General features: G+C 44.3%; 1 protein-coding gene across 4 annotated transcripts in view; it reads right to left on the bottom strand.

Moving 5' to 3' along the window:
• Positions 1-18,852, bottom strand: part of TRMT61A (tRNA methyltransferase 61A) — a 75,299-nt gene that overhangs the window by 47,445 nt on the left and 9,002 nt on the right. For 2 of the 4 annotated variants that reach the window (XM_052694518.1, XM_052694519.1), the window contains exons 3-4: positions 17,187-17,453; positions 6,919-8,922 (exon numbers count right to left, since the gene is read on the bottom strand). In XM_052694518.1, coding sequence (XP_052550478.1) covers positions 8,594-8,922; positions 17,187-17,453 — 596 coding nt within the window. In that variant the 3' untranslated portion in view covers positions 6,919-8,593. Of the gene's footprint in view, positions 1-867; positions 5,457-6,918; positions 8,923-17,186; positions 17,454-18,852 lie in introns of those variants that run through there. The other 2 variants (XR_008209287.1, XM_052694520.1) reach the window with 2 other exon arrangements.

Raw genomic sequence — 18,852 nt, 5'->3', positions numbered from 1 at the left:
ACAGAAGAGTGAATTAAAATCACAAAAAAGGTCTTTATTCTCAAAATGTGTTAGGAAAACACAGAAATGAATTGCTGATGTTTATTATCTCTATTTGTTGTTGTTGTTCTTTTTTCTTTTGCAAAGACTTTTCACACATAGCTATATCTGTAGCCATTTTGCTGGTGTGTCTGGGCTTTGTCTCCCTCTTCGTGTGGGAATGCTGGTGGCCACTGTCGGCTATTTCCAAAGCTGTGGACTTAAGAGATCCAGAAATCTACTAATTCGTGTTTAATCTGCATGATCTGCAGAGCACTTCTGGAGTCTTGTAGATTTGTTCCAGCACAGACAAATTATGCTGATTAGATTGGTAAATTGCCAAAAAAATGCATAAATAGCAATTATTTTAAACAAATTCCAAGCACATAAAGACTGGTTTTAGTCTCGGCTGTGGAAAAAAAAATTCATGTAAATTGCAGTGTGTGTTTATTGCATTTTTTTTTTCCCTTCCAAACCAAGTGTAAAAGCTGGACTTCGGTCTGCTCCAGCTGCCTGGCAGAGGAATGGGGCTGCAGACACCTGCTCACAGCTGAGCCCCGTGCTGGTAAACCAAGAGCCAAAGGTACATGGCAACCGCATTTATCCCAGCTCTGCATCGTCAGCTGAACTCTGCTAGGAATGGGCTCTTTTTGGGGTGAAGAAAGGAATTGCAACGCAGAACTTAAGAGCCTGGCCCTTTGGTTCATCGCAAATTCAGGGGTGGGAGCCAAGAGGTTTGATCCCACGCTGCAGGTAGGAGGCTGCTCCCATCCTGGGATCGCAGCATCGCTACATTGGCTAAACAGCAACAAGCAGACTAAGAGGGTAAACATGGGTGAAGAAAACAAATCAGGAGCAATTTGAATGTTTATGGACACAGCTGAGCAAGCCCTTTGCTTTTCAAAGGCTTTCCCATGTTTAGGAAACAAAGTCATAACAAACACCTCCGTCTCACAAGTGGGCAAACTGGAGTTTTGCAATATTAATCTAATCACCGAGGTCAAAAACACAACTGGAATTGAATCTGACATGCACCCAGCAGCTCAGAGGCTCAAAGCAGCTCCCCAAGCAGGAAGGGGCTCACCCTGTCCTCTGTCAGGATGCAGGGGCTCACCCTGACCCAGGCTATAGTGCTGCTGAGTTCTCATTTTGTCCTCCCCACACAGTGTTGGCATTAATCTCTGTATGAGCAGATAGGGGTACTGCCCTCACCTAAGTAGCACTTTCCATTTACCCCTAGTGCTTCACTGCCCAGTCAGTGGTAACAAGGCCTCACCTGCAAGGCTTTTCTGTACTTCCTTACAACCTGTCCTTCCCTAAAAATAGCTCTGTCCCACCACCAGACTTCCTTGGCCAGCTGCTCCCTCCTATTTCTGTGTCATTTACTTTGAGTTATACCAGGATGGATGTGGCAACGCCCGATGCAACTTCTGCTCCCCCCCAGCACTTCTGCTCTCATCCCCAAGGGCATCATTCAGCCTTACTCATCTCCCACCTACTGGCTCCAAAAAGCACCTTAATTCTATTAGATCCCCTCATGTATGCAGGGCTGGCTCTACAGCCTTGCTTATGTTCTTTTAATATTATTTTTGGGTTTATAATTCAATCCAACACTGGTATGTGCTCTGTAACAAAGCGGGGCAAGGGAGGAGGAAACCATGTTTGGAGTAATCAGCAGTCTATGAGCTATGTCTGCTTTGTTAATTCTCACTTGAGGAAATCAAGTGCTGCCTGTTGTTGTATGGAAGCGTAACAAAATGTGACTGCCTACTGCTGGCAGCACAGCACTGGGCAGAGGCCACCAGAAAGCTGTGCCACTTGGTCTGGCTGGGAAACAATACAGGAACTACCCACAGTCACTGATGCCCCTAATTCACAGAGGGCTTAGGGGTGCTTTTTGTTCAGCTCTGATAAAAGCAATGCAGCACATAAGCCTCTTTGAGTCATCCTCTGCTATAAGATCAGCCATAAACAGCTGATTTCTGAGAGGCAGACGTATTTATAGGCTTGAGACAGAATATAGATTTTAAAATGCCACTTTTCTGTTTCAAAGTGATTGACTTGAATTTTTAATCCGTATAAAATTAATTCAGCTAATAAATGAGAATGGCTACAGAGTAAAATGAATTAAAGTTTCAGAAAATCATTAAGATTGATGTGGCTGCATGACCTGATTGGGCAGTGGGTTGTCACTCAGTGAACGCTGTTATCTAACTGTACTTGCATCCAGGTGCTGTGAGGACTTGTGGGCCATGATGTGTTGCCAGGCAAGGGCAGGAACAGCTTTGCTTCAGAGGAGCTTCTTGCTGAGCATTTGCAGAGCAGTGCTATTTAGGAAGGAGCCACAGCCTGCGTAGCAGTGGGGAGGACATGGAGCTTCAGGGCTCTGCTCTCCATCTTGCCTCTGACTTGCACAATGCTCTCATGCGTCAGTCACTGAGGGCTCATAGTATGATGACTGCAGGGCTGTGTGATTCCCAAAGGCTGAAATGAGTAAGGAAAGCCAATTGGTGCTGGGGCACAAAATGCCTCTGCCTTCTCCCTGCTGTGGATGCAATGAGAACTCACTGGGGGTACAGTCCTATCTACGGTCTCCAAGAAAGAAACCTTAAGGAGCTCACTGTTGCCATCCTTGCTCTGACGTGTCCACAGGCTGATCATCAGCTGCAACCACGTGCATTTCTGATCTCCCACTGAAAAAAGGCACTTTTCCCTCTTTTTAAAGTGCTGCTAAGACCTTTGAGAAAATGTTAAAAATGAATGATCCTCCTGTGAGCACTGGGTAATAAAAACTTGAAGTCCATCTCCCAAGAGGCGCAGTGTGCTTCTGGGTATATACTGTACTCAAGTTCTGCTGATTTTCTTAAATGCTTCCACTGTATTTGACAGAGGACACAAAACCACAGAGAACGTGCAGGGATTATAAGTGGTTTCTAAATCCAGTTTCTCACCCAGCTAATCAAATATCTTGTGCCACGCTCTTGCCTGATTGTATACTGAAGTGGGTGATTCTTTTCTGTACTATATATAATTCTATTGTATGAGACCCCCAGTTAACTTAGACAGCAGCGTGGCTTTGCTAACAAGTGTGACACAACGTACATGTAATTCAGCAGGCTGACATGAATGCAGACACTTTCAAAACCTCTTCTGCTCTCTCCCTCTCTCCTTTTCACTCCACAGGTTCTCGAGCTCAGCAATGCCCCTGCCTGTGTGCCGTGTTAAAACAGCCTGATTAAACTGACTCAGTAAAACACCAGATTATAGACATCCACACTAATAAGCATTTCTGATCCACGACTTTTACAGGGAACATCTGGAACCTTCTGGAAAATTGCCTCTTATTGCACAAGTCCAGGAAGCCTTCTCCAATAAATCATTTCTACCTTCCTACCGGTTCTTTCATTTCTTCCTTTGGGCAGAAGTGGTTCTCAGATCCCTACAAATAGCTTGATTCTGACTTAATATATGGAAATAGTGCTTTATGGACAATTTCTAAGGTCATGAGAGACTAATGTAAAAAGCAAGATACAGCCTATAACTCCATCATCTTCCTCATCCCTCAAGTGGAATAAAAGAACATCTGGCTCCGAATATCCTGGCACCACACTTTCATCCCACATGCCCAGCAAGCAGCTAGCCTGAGTGCACACACCTGCATTAGAGGTAATGACTGCCGAGCTTCTTTTGACTGAAGGAAGAAGGGGTTCTCAGTTCCCAAAGCAACTGAAGAGAGGAATTCCATCGCAGACCTCCCTGTCCTGCACAGTGCCTGATACAAAGGGAGGTTGCTCATACAGCAGTTTCTCTTGGCTCAGAAGGACTCATCACATTTCACGCTGAAACAGTGTCAGTGCTAGCTGGACAAAGATGCAAAAAGCTCTCTCTCTGCTTGGATAGCCATGTCTGCTCAGCCAGCATCTCTGGAAGCCCTTGGTCCTGGGCTCTGACAGCTCCTGCAGTTATCTGGACCCCCTGAGAGTCATTCACAGTTTCAGTGGAACCATTCATGCAAATCTCCCTCTCAAGAACAATAAAGGAATACAAAATTTAGCATCAATCTATTCAACCCCATCTGAAATAACTTCAGGCTGAGGTCTGTAACAGCTTAAGCGAGGCTGTGCTGCTGCCATAGCCACACACCATCTCCATGGGATGCTCGGGGGTGAGGAGCTTTGCAACAGTACACACAGCACCTTGCAGCAACTGTGTCTGTGGAGTCTCTGTGGTCACGTGCCTGAGGTTGGGGTGTCAAATGATGCCTTACTCCTCACTCTGTGGGACAGCAGTTGTAAAGCAAACAGGAAAATGCTGGCGCTTGCCAAAAACCTGGCTGTGCCACCTGAGTTGCTTTGCAGCACCAGGAGGGGCTTGTGCATGTATGCTCTGCTACCTTTGGGTTTGAAAGCAAGTGGGAGATGAGGGGAACAGACCACTTCACTGTATGGAAGGTGCAGCTGTATGTCATCTGTCCTTGGAACCAGGTGAGAAACATGTAGGTACAGTGATCACTCCCACAGGCCTCTGCTCCCAGCTGCCTTCTGCAGTCATTTCTATCAGCATGTCAGCCAGCTCAGAGCTGTTGCCCTCCCTAAGAGAAGAACAGCATGTCCTGAGCAGTCAACAAAAGGACAGGGAGCTCATGAGAGAGATATTCAGGTAAAAGCGAGGACAATTATTTTTATTTGACAATTTGATTCAAGGTCTGTTTGTTCTCTGCATTGATACCGTTGCAGATTCATTCCAGTTCAGAAGCTGTCACACAGGGAAAAGGGAAATAACAGTCTGGCTCCTTTCTCTTGGCATCTGAACAACGGTTCCTCAGGAGCACTCAGGAGGCCAGTAGCATGTAAATGCTTTTCCTCATGGTGACACTGACAGAACTTTCTGGTAGTAGAGCAACCCCCTTCAGCTACTCACAGCTGCACGTACCTTTGGTGCAACATCATTATGCAACACAAGCTCTCCCACTTTTCTCTCCTTGTGCCTCTCATACTTGCGCAAGCAGAAGCTGAGATGGAGCCCTGCAAATAGTGTCTGAGAGCCCCAGCCCTCCTTTTCTGAGTGTGCCCTGCTCCCAGCTGCATCAGAGGTGAGTTTTAGACACTGGACATCACTGAACTGCAGCCCAGGAGGGCACAGCTGTCTCCAGTCTATTCAGAAGGAACCTATATGGCACAAACATGTGCTGCCAGTGTGCTTGAGCACCTAATGATGCAGGCGGCTGGGATGTGCACTAGTATTTACAAAGAGATCTAGACTTGCTGCATCTCTGAGCCCCTTGCCTTTCTGGGTCACTACGACTTCCGCAATCATCCCGCTCACCAGGACTAATGGAGCACAGATGTACTCTCGAGGGAGTGTGTGAACCAGAACCCTCATCTCTGGAACACTTCCAAGCAAGAGCCATCTCCTCACCATCACGTAGCCCAAAGTACCTAAGGAGAATAGAGCAGGAAATTAGGCAAAAGAGGAAGTTCATACTGCTTTTGCTACATGATCCCTTTCAGTTTCTCAAGCACAATTTATATTCGCATCTTCAGAGGAAAAGTTTTGTGCTAACAAGAAGGAAACAACCACAATGAGATATAGATCTGCAATGCTTTAATTAAAGCACAGCAAGACAGTGAACAACAGCAAGCCTCTCGAGTGTTTCACAAGGCTCACCTGAGTCATTACTGTTTGCCTTGTAGGTTGCAAGGTGTCTATGACTGCTGGCTTGAAGGGCATGGAGCACATGGGACAAGCTGAACCCAGCTGTGAGGCAGAGGCGTGTATTGGTGCTTGTCCAAAGCGAGGGATGCAGGTGCACAGCTAGCAAGGAGAAGGTGGCCTGGCAATGTGTGACTGAGCTGTGGTAGGGCAGGGAGAAGAGGCGTCTTATTCTAGACTGAAGACTAGAAGTGTCTTAAAAAGAAAGATGAGTCATTGAAAGTGTGGCCCAAGCAGATTCAGCCACTGTGATGGGAAAAACCCATACTTCGGATTTACTACTTTCGACAGCAAAGACTGCCAGAATGTTTAAGTGGATAATCATAAGCAGAACTAAGAGGTGGTCTGTGCTGGGCAGAGAGAGTTCTCCCCATGACCTGCCAGCAAAACACCAGCAGGAAGCAGTGTGGTGATAGCCATGGCCAGAACTGGCAACAAGGACACAGAGGCCTTTTTAATATTGCAAAGACAGAAATTAAATCCTTCTCCTGTTACGCAATGCTTCCCTTTCCTCAGCAGAGATCAAATCAATATGGGCCATGCAAAGTCAATGGTTTATTTCAAGGGGTTTTGAATTGAGCTTTGTAGGCAAAGAAGCATCAAGCCGTGTTTCAAACTCCGTGAAGACACATTGGTATTTCCATTCCATGTCTATTTGTAGGACAGAAATGTGATTTTGTTCCTCTTTAATCCTGTTGGAATGTCAGAAAAGAATCCCTGAAGTTATTTGGAGGAGGCTCAGAGGAAACCTCATTGCACTCTACAACTTCCTGAAGGGAGGCTGTGATGAGGAGGGGTTTGGCCTCTTCTCCCAGGCAACAAACAGGACCCAAGGAAATGGTCATGAGTTGTGCCAGAGGTGGTTTTGGGTTAGACATAAGGAAAAACTTTTTCTCTCAGAGAGTGGTCAGGCACTGGAATGGCTGCCCAGGGAAGTGCTGGAGTCACCGTCGCTGGCAGTGTTCAAGAGGCGCCTGGATGAGGAACTATGAGATATGGGTTAGCAGCTTGTGGTAGCAGTGGTAGTGGGAGGATGGTTGGACTAGATGATCTTGATCTATATACAATTTGCAGGTTGTTTCCAACCTTGCGATTCTATGATTCTATGATTATCCCTGGTGAAGGCTGGGGATCCCACTTGTTAGAAAGCATGAATCACCTCCAGGTAAGCAGTCTCATAGCATTAACTTTCTAATTCCTCGTGCCTTCTTCTGGTTTATTTGAGCCTCTCAGCACCACTTCCATGGTGGCAATTCAAGCAGACAAGAACATGTGCATATGCACTTATATGTACATCATTACAACACAGCCACCAAACCACACCAACAGTGTTAGCAGTTTAGCACAGATCTGTCTGAAGGAAGTTAACAACAGCAGAAACAGAACATTCACATAATTTCTGGAGAAAAGCTACAATGGTAGGCCTGCTTACATAACTGATTTAGTGCTACAGAATTGCTTTCTGCCTTTAATCTGCTCAACAGTTTATCTTTGCTGTCGTGATCGGTTGAGCTTTCTTTAAACCATTATGGATTAGCATTCTGCCATAACATGTTAAAAGCTTAGCTTTGTTTATTTTTGTCAAGAATGGGGGAGGGGTATCAGGTTCAATTGCTCAGGCAGCAGGTTATGGATGGTTATTTTTCTTACAATCAACAAATGGAAGTGCCAAATGCAAGGCACAGCCAAATATTTCCAGAGATGGTACTGGTGGCTGGAATATCTGTGAAATTGTTAAAAAAAACCAAAACCCTACACATTAAATAAAAAGAGGAACTTCAACATTTTTCATAATTATTTTACTCTGTAAATAATAACACGTAATCCAGCATTCAAAAAGTTCATCCCACCCACCAGCTTTTATGGAATACTGAAGAGTAAATGGTCTAAAAACTTAATTAATAAGGCTGATTAATGGTTTTACCACGTTTGCATTATTGTTGCCATTTGGAGACAAGTCCTGCCAAAAGCAATCTTACTGTCATTCAGCTGCAGGACGATAACTCACCATCGTGCACATAAAACACCAAGCAAACTGCACCTCAGCCACACTGCTCACAACAGAAGTTCAGGTAACATTCCCCATCCGTTCATGTGCATTTTCACAGTGGGTTCATAACACTGACAGCAGACCTATTAGAAGATTATAATACAAATCTATGCCTGATTTTCTACTATCAATTGACAGCAATACCATTTTAGACCAAATCCAACAATTAGCACACTTATTCTATTCAAACTCTGTGTAATCCAAGTGATTTGCAGATGCCAGAATGGAGTAAGAGGCTGTGATCCTGAGTGCTGCCAATAACCCTCTGTGCAGCTCTACATTTTCCAAAGAAACACTAATACTGTGACCTGCCATGCAGGCAACCGTACAGCTCTGCAGCTTCCACATCCAAAAGGAAGCAAAGAAGCACTTCCACGTTCCTAAAAGCAACACACATACGCCAGCGAAGTTTGAAAAGAGAACTGTCTCGTGGTGCTGTGATAAAAACATAAAATTGGGAAAGTCATTCAGAAAAGAGGAGGAAAAAAATCCATCTTGTTTGTGATCAGTGTACTGTTTTACTTTCTTATCAGGAGGAATCTCTATCCCACACATTCCAATGAATGGCCACTTGCTATTACTGTGTCTTTCTGACGGCAAGCGGAGCACTGCTCCAGAGTTCCAACATTCCCTTGGATGCTGCTCTGGTTAATGCTTGCGTGCTATTTAAACAAAGCATATTCCAACTAAATCTGACTATATATGGAATTCCCTGACAAGGAAAAATTTGGATGCCCTACAAAAAAGAACCACGAAAACGGCAAATGCACACAAACACACAAAACACTCTGAACTTCCCCAAGTTGAAGTGTACTAGAAGAGGCTCTTAGTGGCAAAGGTCAGGTACCCAGTGTGACCCACCATCTCCCTCAGTGGCACGCCGCTTTTGAACTGCACCACTCCTTGCTGCAGATTAGTGCCTGGGCTACCTTGGTTTGATGGGTTGCTGCTGTCAAAGCCAGCGCTAGAATTATCCTCAGCTGCTTTTCCAAGGTCAGGGATTTGCAAGCTAATTGTCCTTACATTGTATACTCGGAGCAGAATTTCCAAGGTGTTAATCTCTGTAAAACCGTGCTCTTCCATTGCTAGGCAAGTTCTCTGGACTTGTTCAATGCAGGGGGAGAAAGAGCAGATGCGGCCACCTGCAAAAGAAGACAGGTAGTAGATAAGAGGGCAAGAACACAAATGAAGCACTTTTTCTATTTTTTCAAATTCTCCTAGCTGCAAGTAGAATTACAATTAGGAGCTGGACTCGATGATTCTTATGCGTCACTTCCAACTTGGGATATTCTAAGATTCTGTGAATTATACAAAAATAAAAACATTCTGAAAGAAAATCTTCATCAGGCAACTCTGTGGGATCAAAGCGTCAGCATCAAGCAGGGATGATTTCACAAGATGCATCAGACTCTTTGAAAACTGCAGAGGCAAACTCACTCATCTCCCAAAGCCAGCGTTGCCCACCACACTTGTTCATGATAAAACTCCTAAAGTCAATCCCCTCAGAGCAGTGCCTCTTTCGGAGTCACTATCCACTGTTCTGGGCCAAGGCACTGCTCTGAAGCTGGCAACTACACAAAGCCAGAAGTCATTCTCCACACACTGTTCAGAGCTGCCTTCATTAGAATCTAAGTGTGCGTGCACACACGCTCCGACAAAAGCGGCTGTGTTTATTTGGGAATGATGGTATGCGTGTACAGAATAAAGTAATCTCTCCAGGCCATAGATGGAGTGCTGTTAAGACTTTACCCTTTTAGTCAAGCTGACTAGCGTGTCTCTTGAGCATTAAAATTTACTGAATACCACATTGGGCAGTTTCACAGCGAATGCACCAAACCACTAGCAAAGGGCTCTTAGTGACAAACTAACACTCACCTCCTCCTCTGCGCGTGGCTCAGTTTGGATTCCACATTCAGAACACTAATAGGTTCCCTACAACTTTCTGCTGGCTACAATGTCACCTTAACAGCTGAGAATAGAACGATTCAGATTTACCCTGAAAAGCCACAGCCAAATCAGATCAAAGAATTATAAGGACACTGTCTGCCACAAAGCCAGGGCATGTGCTTTCACCCAGGACACAGTGTCCCACGAGGGACGCTGCCCTTCCTGAAAAGCTTTTGTGCTGGGGGAAGGAGCTGGACAATGCAGCTTCAGCCAGTGTTTCACTTCTTACAATTAGATGAAAATGCGTGCTGACCTAATTTGCATTCCTTCCCAGCCTTCTCCCAGGCTCATCCCGTTGAGCCTCCCAAGCCCTGTTGTCTAAGCAGTTAAAAAACCCGTGCAGCTGAGAGCAAAGCATCCTGCTAAAAATAGAGGCAATGCAGGGGCTACACGAGGCCTGCTTTATCTCAAACTCACTCTTTTTTTTTTTCCCCCCCTTCCTCATTTCTAAAGTCACATCTCTAAAAAAAGAAAGCATCAGGTCTGAGAGTGTCACTACAGCACTCCAGTTACTGCACAGCAATGATGTGCCGGGCACTGATTGGGGAAGAACACTTTCCATGACCATTAATCCACCACACACTAAGCAGGATTTAATTTTAGTCCTGGGATAAAGTCTCCACAGCCAGCAGTTCTTATCATGCATCTTCAGAACAAAGTACCCCAGACAAGTAATTCCCTGGAGTGACAATTAAAGAACAAATCTAATAACCTCCTGCAAAATTAATGCTGGTTTGTGTCACTATTAACCAACTCTCGGGATGCCAATTTAATTGCGCACCCGGTCTGCTAGATCCCATGAAATTAGATTTATATGTTTATCAGCACGGTCAGCACTACCAGAACTGCATCCAACAGCTCTTCCCTTCTGGCCAGGCAGTACACTGCCATGGTTGTAGACATAAAAGAGAAAAGCTCGAGAAGAAATTCTGTTACGTAACTAGAAAGTTACTATAATGACCATATGCCATAGAGAACGATGCCATGTTCTTATTGCGCAGGGAACTGAACAAACGTCTAACTTAGCTAAATGTCAGCTCACAGTAACTCTTTGTCTGTGAAGAAAGAATCTGCACTGAGATCTGAGACTTACTACGATTTCATTCAGGCTTTTCATTTTTTGCATTCATATTGAAACAAAAGATGGCAACGTATTTACATTTACAACAAACCTGTTCTCCTCATTTACTCCGACTGCAAAGACTTCAAGACGTCTTTAGGCACAAGCCGTGGATTCACAGAGGAAAAGTAAGAAGCCTGCACACAACTGCGGCAACACAAGCTGCAGACCCGCCTACGGCTTTTGTCAAGCCTCCAATTAAAGCCAGAGCAACCTTCATTTTGCCTCAGGATGGTCAGCTGAGCACAGCATGGCAGCACCAAACTTGGTGTTAATTTATCAGGCTGCCTCCTCACAAAGCAGGCTGCTTAGGGAAGCTGGGCTACAGAAAATGGGCTTCTGAGCCACTGCGTAGAGAAGGTGCTTGTGATAGCTGACATCCAGATGGCGTCTGTCAAACAGGCGAGGAGGTCTTCTTTGCTGTCTCCTCTCAACATCACCCTACAGGCTGGGTTGGACTCATGGGCTGAACTTGTTTCATTAAGCAGGTGTTAAGAAAAGGTTGGAAGGCTGCAATTAGCAGAAGGCTTGAAGGTAGAAATGAAATCGCAGCTCCAGACTTACAGAGACTGCCTAAAATAGATTTGGGATGCTTCATTTGCCATGGTGTTTTTAGCTGCAAAAAAAAAGTGGACTCTGAGCAAAGGAAAAGCAGCACTGAGAAGGACATGCTCTTCTGCTGAAGGAGCAGGACTTCCAGGTGCAAGCCAGGTTCATGTTCTCTCAGAGCTCTCCTTTTAGGAAAGCTACTGTTCCTAAATTTGTTTAATGAGACCTGTGTGTCATCATAAATGGATACAGCAATTATCTGAGATTAATCCTGCTCACATTGGGAAGCCGTGTGAGCTTTTTGATCTGAAGAGCTGTCTAAAAATGTGTTTATTCATGTATAATGCCTCTGACAAGTGCTAAAGTTGAAAAGAAAATAATGAGTCTGTATTAAAGACTTACATTTCTTTTTCCACCTTCAATTTTACAGAGAGTGAGTTTATTTGAAACATTTAATGGAGAGGTTAAATCTGAATGTGTAGGCTGGAAGGTGCCCACACAGTCCTGGCAGCCACTCTAACCAGCAGTGGGGTCAAGAGCCTATGAAAATTAAAGTACAATTGGAACAATTAGAGGAGAGAGCTTAGGGGAAGGGGAAGAAATAAAAGAGAGCATTTGCATCTACAAAGCACTGTACATTTTTTTTAAGCATGGTATTGAAAGTGTCTAATTAATAATCAAGAGACACACCTTGCTATCTTTACTAGAGATCAGTGCCTTGGAAATTGCTCCTCCTTCCAGCACAGCTCTTGGCGTGCTTCTGTGCAACTCCACCAAGCAACTGCGTTTCTGGTTTGTGTGAGCAAAGAGTAACACCTCTACCAGTTCTACTTACCTAAAATCTGCACGAGGTATCCAGCATGGAAAATCTGGCAGTGCTACCAATGGACACAAACTCAATGCATCCTCATGATATGAAAACAACATGTGTCCAAGTTACGTGCCCTCTCTTTTGCAGGTTGCTGTATGCGTCACAAGTACTCTGCTAGGTTTGCTCATCATCACAGTATTACTCAGAGGATGTGAAAAGAACATATGTAGTGCAGCACTGCTAAGTTCCTGAGAAAAGGGCCCATAATTTTGGAAATGGTTCTGTGACGCAGAAAATGCAGCACAGCATTTTTATTTCTGGTAAGAGAACACAGCTCCGGGTTTTGGGATTTCAGAGCTTTGTGATAATTGGAAGATTATGTTACAAAGATCCCATGGCATGATCATTATGTAGGGGCGAGGCAGGAAAGTCACAGAGCAGCATCACTATGGCATTTACTCTGTGCTAGCAGGACACTAAAAATATTGCCTCTGCAAAAGGGGACAAAATGTCCTTTAAATGAATGTGCTCGTGGGCGATTTGATGCAGCTTCCTTGACAAGTGAAATTAGAGGATTTGGCTGTTGTTAGAAATTAAAGGATGTTTCTTGATTCAGAAAAGAAAAATTTTTCCAAATCAATTGCCAGCTCTTTAATGGGAGCTTAATGCCATTTTCTGCAAATGTGACCTTAACCTGTGTTTGTAGGTGCACCCTTCCAAAGGAATTCATTCCTACTGACTGCTATGGAGCTGGCTAAAGCATGTATCAAAAATGAAAACAAAAAAAACAAGTTGGCACCAAATTCGTGAAAAAAATCTAACAACTTCCTTTAAGATTCCCTTCATCCCCAGCTTCTTTCTACAAGCTGTGCAAAGTCCAACAATTTTGGACAGCGTTCCACAGCATGGATTACAGTGCAGGAAACCTGCTTAGCTCACGACAGGTGAGGGAATCATTTCTGCTTAGACTGCTGGGCCAGACCCATTGTGTGCAGCTGAGCTAAAAATCCCTGCAACCTCAGCTAGGTTAATGCCTTCCAACAAGATACGCCAGCCGTGCTTAGCTCAGCAAGTACTGCTTGGGAACCAGATGGAATTTGAGAGTTAGCACCTACTTCTGATCCTAGCAGGGCAGCTCTGCGCTAGACCAGATGCTCCCTCAACACTGGGAGGTTGTTTCAAACTATCATACAATTATAGAATTGTTTGAGGTGGAAGAGATCTTTAAAGGCCATCTAGCCCAACTCCCCTGCAATGAAGAGGGTCACCTACAGTTAGATCAGGGTGCTCAAAGACCTGTCCAGCCTGACCTTGATTATCCTTAACTTCACCTTGAGCAAATTCTCCTTCAAATCAAAGCAGATGGCACTAATAAAGGCTGGTGATGGTGTTTTACAGACACATATGGCTTCATTCATTTATTCCAAAACAACCTCCTATGGACATGAGAAGCATTGATACCATCTTGTGTACCACCTGCATGGGTGGAGGAAGAAAGTCTAGACAGCACACTAGACTGACAGGCTCCACTTCCTGCCCTAACACATTCCCTGTGTGCTCCTGAGGCAGCTGAGGTTCAACCAGCAGCAGCCTCACGTTGCTGCCCTCTCAGCATGGTTCAGCCCAGGGGGCTCCCAACACAGCTGCCATGGAAGTGGCTAAAGATTTCAGCTGCTCCTCAAAGCCATACCTGGGTGGTTTGAAAATGGGACCATGAATAACCTCTAGGGCTCAGGAAAAATAGCCAGTGAGAATTTCTGCATGGAACTGGTATTCCCTGAAAGCATCAGGGAGGAAGGAAGCAAACCTAAATGAAAATTAAATCCTTTACCTACACCACAGGCTACTGGGAGGTTGGGGCGTTATTTATTTGCTTATACAGCAACCGTAAGAACCAAAACTGGCAAGTTAGAACAACAATCAATGGCTATGGTAGAGGAAAGAATGCAAGCAAGACCTGTTTTAAGTCCACTGTGAACTAACAAAACAGACAAAAGACTTTGGAAATGAAAAGCAACTACCTCTAAGAAGAGCAGAGTATTCCTAAAAGGTTTCTTCAATGGAAGAAACACAGAGGCCCATACAGGGAAGTGTTTGGAGGGAACTCCCACTGCAGGGCTTTTTGGGGAGACCTGAACCGTGTCACTCAATCCAGGTGAGATCACACAGATCACTATTTGACAAACTCGTAATTTAGGGGCTTTATGGAGAGAGGACATGAAGGTTGAACATAAGAAAGAAGCTTCTTTACAATAAGGGTGGTGATGCACTGGCACAGGCTTGCTCAAAAACGTGGTGGATGCCCCATCCTTAGAAACAGCCAAGGTCAGGCTGGACGGGGCTCTGAGCACCTGATGGAGCTGTGGGTGTCCCTGTTCAGTGCAGGGGGGTTGGACTGGATGGCCATTAAAGGTTCCTTCCAACTCTAACAATTATATGTACATATGTATGAAATAGGCAATACTTAGAGAGCAGAGTAGGTGGGTACAGAATTATAACCAAAGCACTACAGTATTCAGCTGGGAGACGACTGAGTCAAAAGTTTCAGGGTATTTAAGCACTGTAGGATGTGGAGGATATTTCTGTTACCTCTCATTTTTTTCATTCTGTTAAATTATTCTTTTTTAAAAAATCTAGCCTCAAAGGGTTAACAGCAACTTTGCAAAAAACCACCAAGGTCAGATACTGCTATGACTACAGAAAAGCATTCATCAGCAGATGCTGCAAAAGGAAAACAGTGCAGGTCTGGAACAGAAAGCAAGTTCTGCAGTGCAGCAGTGCCTGAGAGATATTACAAGCAGCATTTCTGCTTGAAAGCTTGACTGGTGAAATGAGCACAGAAGGATGCAGCTGAGATGCAAGCCTGAGCATCAGCAGAGCATGTCACCAGAGAACAAGAACCTTCGAGTCAAAAACACTCTGTGCATTTTTATCCCTTTAGCTCTTCACAAGTTGGCAGTGCACTAAACGGGAGGCCAAGCTATCGTAAGCAGCATATTTGCAGCCTACTGGTAGGCATAACGTGAGCGATAAATGTACTCTGTGAAGAGGATCATTAACACTCAGCCTACTAGGAGCTGCAAGACTCAGGATCTTGAGCATAAGTAGGAGAGAAAATACTGATTTGATAAGCATTTGTTGAGGTCGAGAACTCTCTCTTACATGCAATCTCAGCTGAAAACTCCATAAGGAATATTGTGGTTCTAAAGAGGAGGTTAACTGGATGCTATATATTGAATTCATTCAGCACTGACTTCAACCTCATTACCTTACCACCTCAGCGAATGAATGACCACCACCTGGCAGCACACAGATGCAATGTTTACATTGTGCATCACAATAAAACCTGCCACGTGATCCTGTCCAGATGCACGAGAGAGGATACGGAGGGAAAAGAGTGCAAGGGCTCATTGCCTCCAGTGATGCCTTCTACCGAAATGGAGGTGAGCAGCAGCAGTACATGCACAACCTGTTCTTACTGCAGAAGAGCTGTAACTATTTGAAAACAGCAGTAAGCAGCTTCACCCTCTGCCTGATGAAATGCACACGACGTCACTTTACAGACAAAAAAAAAAAAAAAAAAAAAGCAGGGTTTTAAATATTTTTAATATTGGCTTAGCAGATTAACCTTGTAGCACAGAAAAGTGTAGCCAAAGAGTACTCTCAGTTTGGTACTATGGGATCTTTTATCTGTTTTTCAAATGCTGGAGTGAAACAGGGCTTCAAACCTTGGAATTGCTCAAGCAGCCCTGCTCAGTATTCTGAACATGCACCACTTAAATAATTCAAACTGGGCTGCGCAATGCAGCGCCTTCTAAGCTGGGAAGTCAGCTGAGTGCTCTGCTCACTAGATTAGATAATTTGAGCATGGGAAGGGCATTGTACAGTGCAGTGAACATTATTTTTTTCCCAGGACACACTGGAAAGCAGCTACAAATTCAGCTGTTATCTTTGCAGGTACAGAGTGCTAATTAGTCTCTTTTTATTTATTTACTTTTTAAAGAATGCGTTGTATTGGAAAGCTTCCTTGAAAATTTTCCATGGTAGTGGGGGGAGCCTACAGCCTGGGTTGGTCCTGACTCAAACACACTCAGTGACCTTTAAGAACAAGCTTAAATCCTGTGATTTAGACCAAGCAATTTACCTAAAGTCAGTACGCTGCTAAAGTCATGTCCCAGCATGGGCACTGTTCTGCACTCCATACTCTCTTGATTAGAAAAGTCACTTCATAGCCTGGCAGAAGTTAGCTCAGATTCACAGCAGTGCAGCTACATTGGCAGAACAGCAATCAGGGGAAAACTTATTTCAGGATAGGAGAATGGTTTATTCCCTACTTTTGAATAGGGAAAGGATTTATTACAAACAGACAAAACCCATCCAATCCCGCAGTAGCAGTCTCCACTTGTTGTCATCATCCAGGAGCAGCTGGCACAAGCTGGAACACCCTTTAAGTTCAATTCCTACTGCAGCCAATGTCATACTCCCCATTAGCTCTGACAGCAGAGATTTAAGGTAGAAATCAGCATGCATATTTAAGAATAACCACATTTTCTTTAACATTATTGATGTGGAGCATTGTTAAAATGGTCCAATCTGCAATGATTGATGTAAAGTGATTCTGAACACCTTTTATACAAACACCTTTCCACTGAAGTGCCAAAGAAATTTGCTCTCAGCATTCATTGCTGCTGCTGCCTCCCACACACCCTCAGATCTACAAAACGCACTAGACAAAGGTTCAAACATTGTTTTCTTTTATAAACTGCCCATTAATTATAGCAGCTAGCACAGACCTGTAGGAAAAAGTTGTTCTGCTCTTTTCAAATCTTTCCCTGCGAACTGAAAACCTCTTTTTCATCCTTTGAAATGCTTAGAGACTTTGAGATTTGAGAACAGCGATCACATAATGGAAAGGAGCAGATCTAACATATAGCTGAGAGGCAGAGATGGTACTTCCTATAAAGAGCTAGTACAGTTACCTTCAGCTTTTAACGCCGACTTTGCATGTCCGATGGCTTCCCATGGAGATGGAATATCCAGGAACACAGCATCTGCAATGTCTGAGACACCAAATCCATTCTTGCAGACATCCTGGTTGGTCACCGTGACCAGATGCTCTACTCCATGCTCCCGAAATTCCTCCTTGGCCTTCTCAGCTCTCTGTTGGTGGAACTCCACTGTGTACAGGTGCCCCGTGGGAGCCACTGTCCTGATGAGAGCGTGGGACAGGGATCCGCTGCCTGTACCTAGAAAAGAAGAGCAGCCTGTGAAATGCCTTTTGATAGTGCTAGGCACTGCTAGATGGACTAGATGACCCAGGAAACAGTTTTCAGGGTCCTCAAAATGTTAATTAAAAATCTATGAGTAAAAAACAATGCCAAGGGCCAGCAATATAGCTATAGCTCTAACAAGGGCTATAGAAGAACATCAGGAATTAAATGCAGTGGGAAAATATGAAGAAAATTAACATAGATTTTTTTTTGCAAGTGCAAGACTCTTCTAGGGTAAAAAGAGATGAAGGCAAAGTTCTGCATATTTTCAAAACCTTACATTTCATTAAAACAAGAAAGAGATGTTGGCAAGAGCCTATGTTTGAAAACCCTACTGGGATCTATGCAGACAGCCAACCTTTATGTCATGGAAGCTGTTTTGCCCAGGCCTCTTGTCACACACCGGCCATCCTCAGCACACCCTGAAATTGCCCAGAGTGGAGGCCCCTGGGCTCCCTGCAGTCACACCAAGTGACCTGACTGCACAGGTGGCTCACCTGTACAAGTCTACACTGTCTAGCAAAGTCTAATGAGATCTGCCACATACCCAAAACTGAACATAAGTACGACTACCATGTACAGTCACAGACTAACCATTAGGATACAGACTTTTTCCTGTTTGAGCTTGGTAATTTGGGAAACTTATTTTTAATGATCCATTGGCATGTTAAATACATAATGACTAATAACCAACGTTTTCACTGAAGAAAACAGCCATATACCGACTCGTATTGCAAATTACTCACTGAAGTGGCATTTAGCAGAATAACCCACCAAACTCAAAGCCCCACAGCAACCCCAAATTACCTGTGTTTATTGATTTATAATTCTGTACTTGGAACACACTTTTCCTGTAGAAAGAAAATCTATTTCTAGCTATCTTCAGTGACTGTTCAGGCTAAATTTCAGCCTGAAGCAAGTTCTTTTAACTACCGCAAATCATAAAAACTATTGCTGAAGGACAGAATCTAAACAACAGCAGTGGTGGAGAAAGCTCAGAAACCAGCAGAAAGGAAATTAATTAGAGGACTCAGAGGTTGGTATGCAGCCTAATTGGGGCAATGCTTTCCTGACTCGGACAGGAAGTCAGAGTTTAGTGACAGATCTAAGGTCCTTGCCCTCTAGTCACATAAGGGGTGAAATATTGCTAAGGCACTGGATTTGAGCTGACAGCTCTGAGAAGGGAGCCATTCAGACCATGAAGAGCTCAGGGCCCACATCTGACATGACCAACCGAACGCTCTGCAGAATGGGCACCACTTGCCTGCATCCCTCTGGGAAGGCCCTGACCCTGGCAGGCACAGCAGCACTTTCTCCAGCTTTAATGGGAGGGAGGACCTCAGATTTTAGCACTGGCCCCAAAAAAGTCCAATAG

The sequence above is a fragment of the Tympanuchus pallidicinctus genome, unplaced genomic scaffold (genome assembly GCF_026119805.1).
Source record: "Tympanuchus pallidicinctus isolate F22 unplaced genomic scaffold, pur_lepc_1.0 scaffold3, whole genome shotgun sequence".
In the NCBI taxonomy this organism is placed as follows: Eukaryota; Metazoa; Chordata; class Aves; order Galliformes; family Phasianidae; genus Tympanuchus; species Tympanuchus pallidicinctus.
This window is presented reverse-complemented; position numbering and strand designations above follow the sequence as displayed.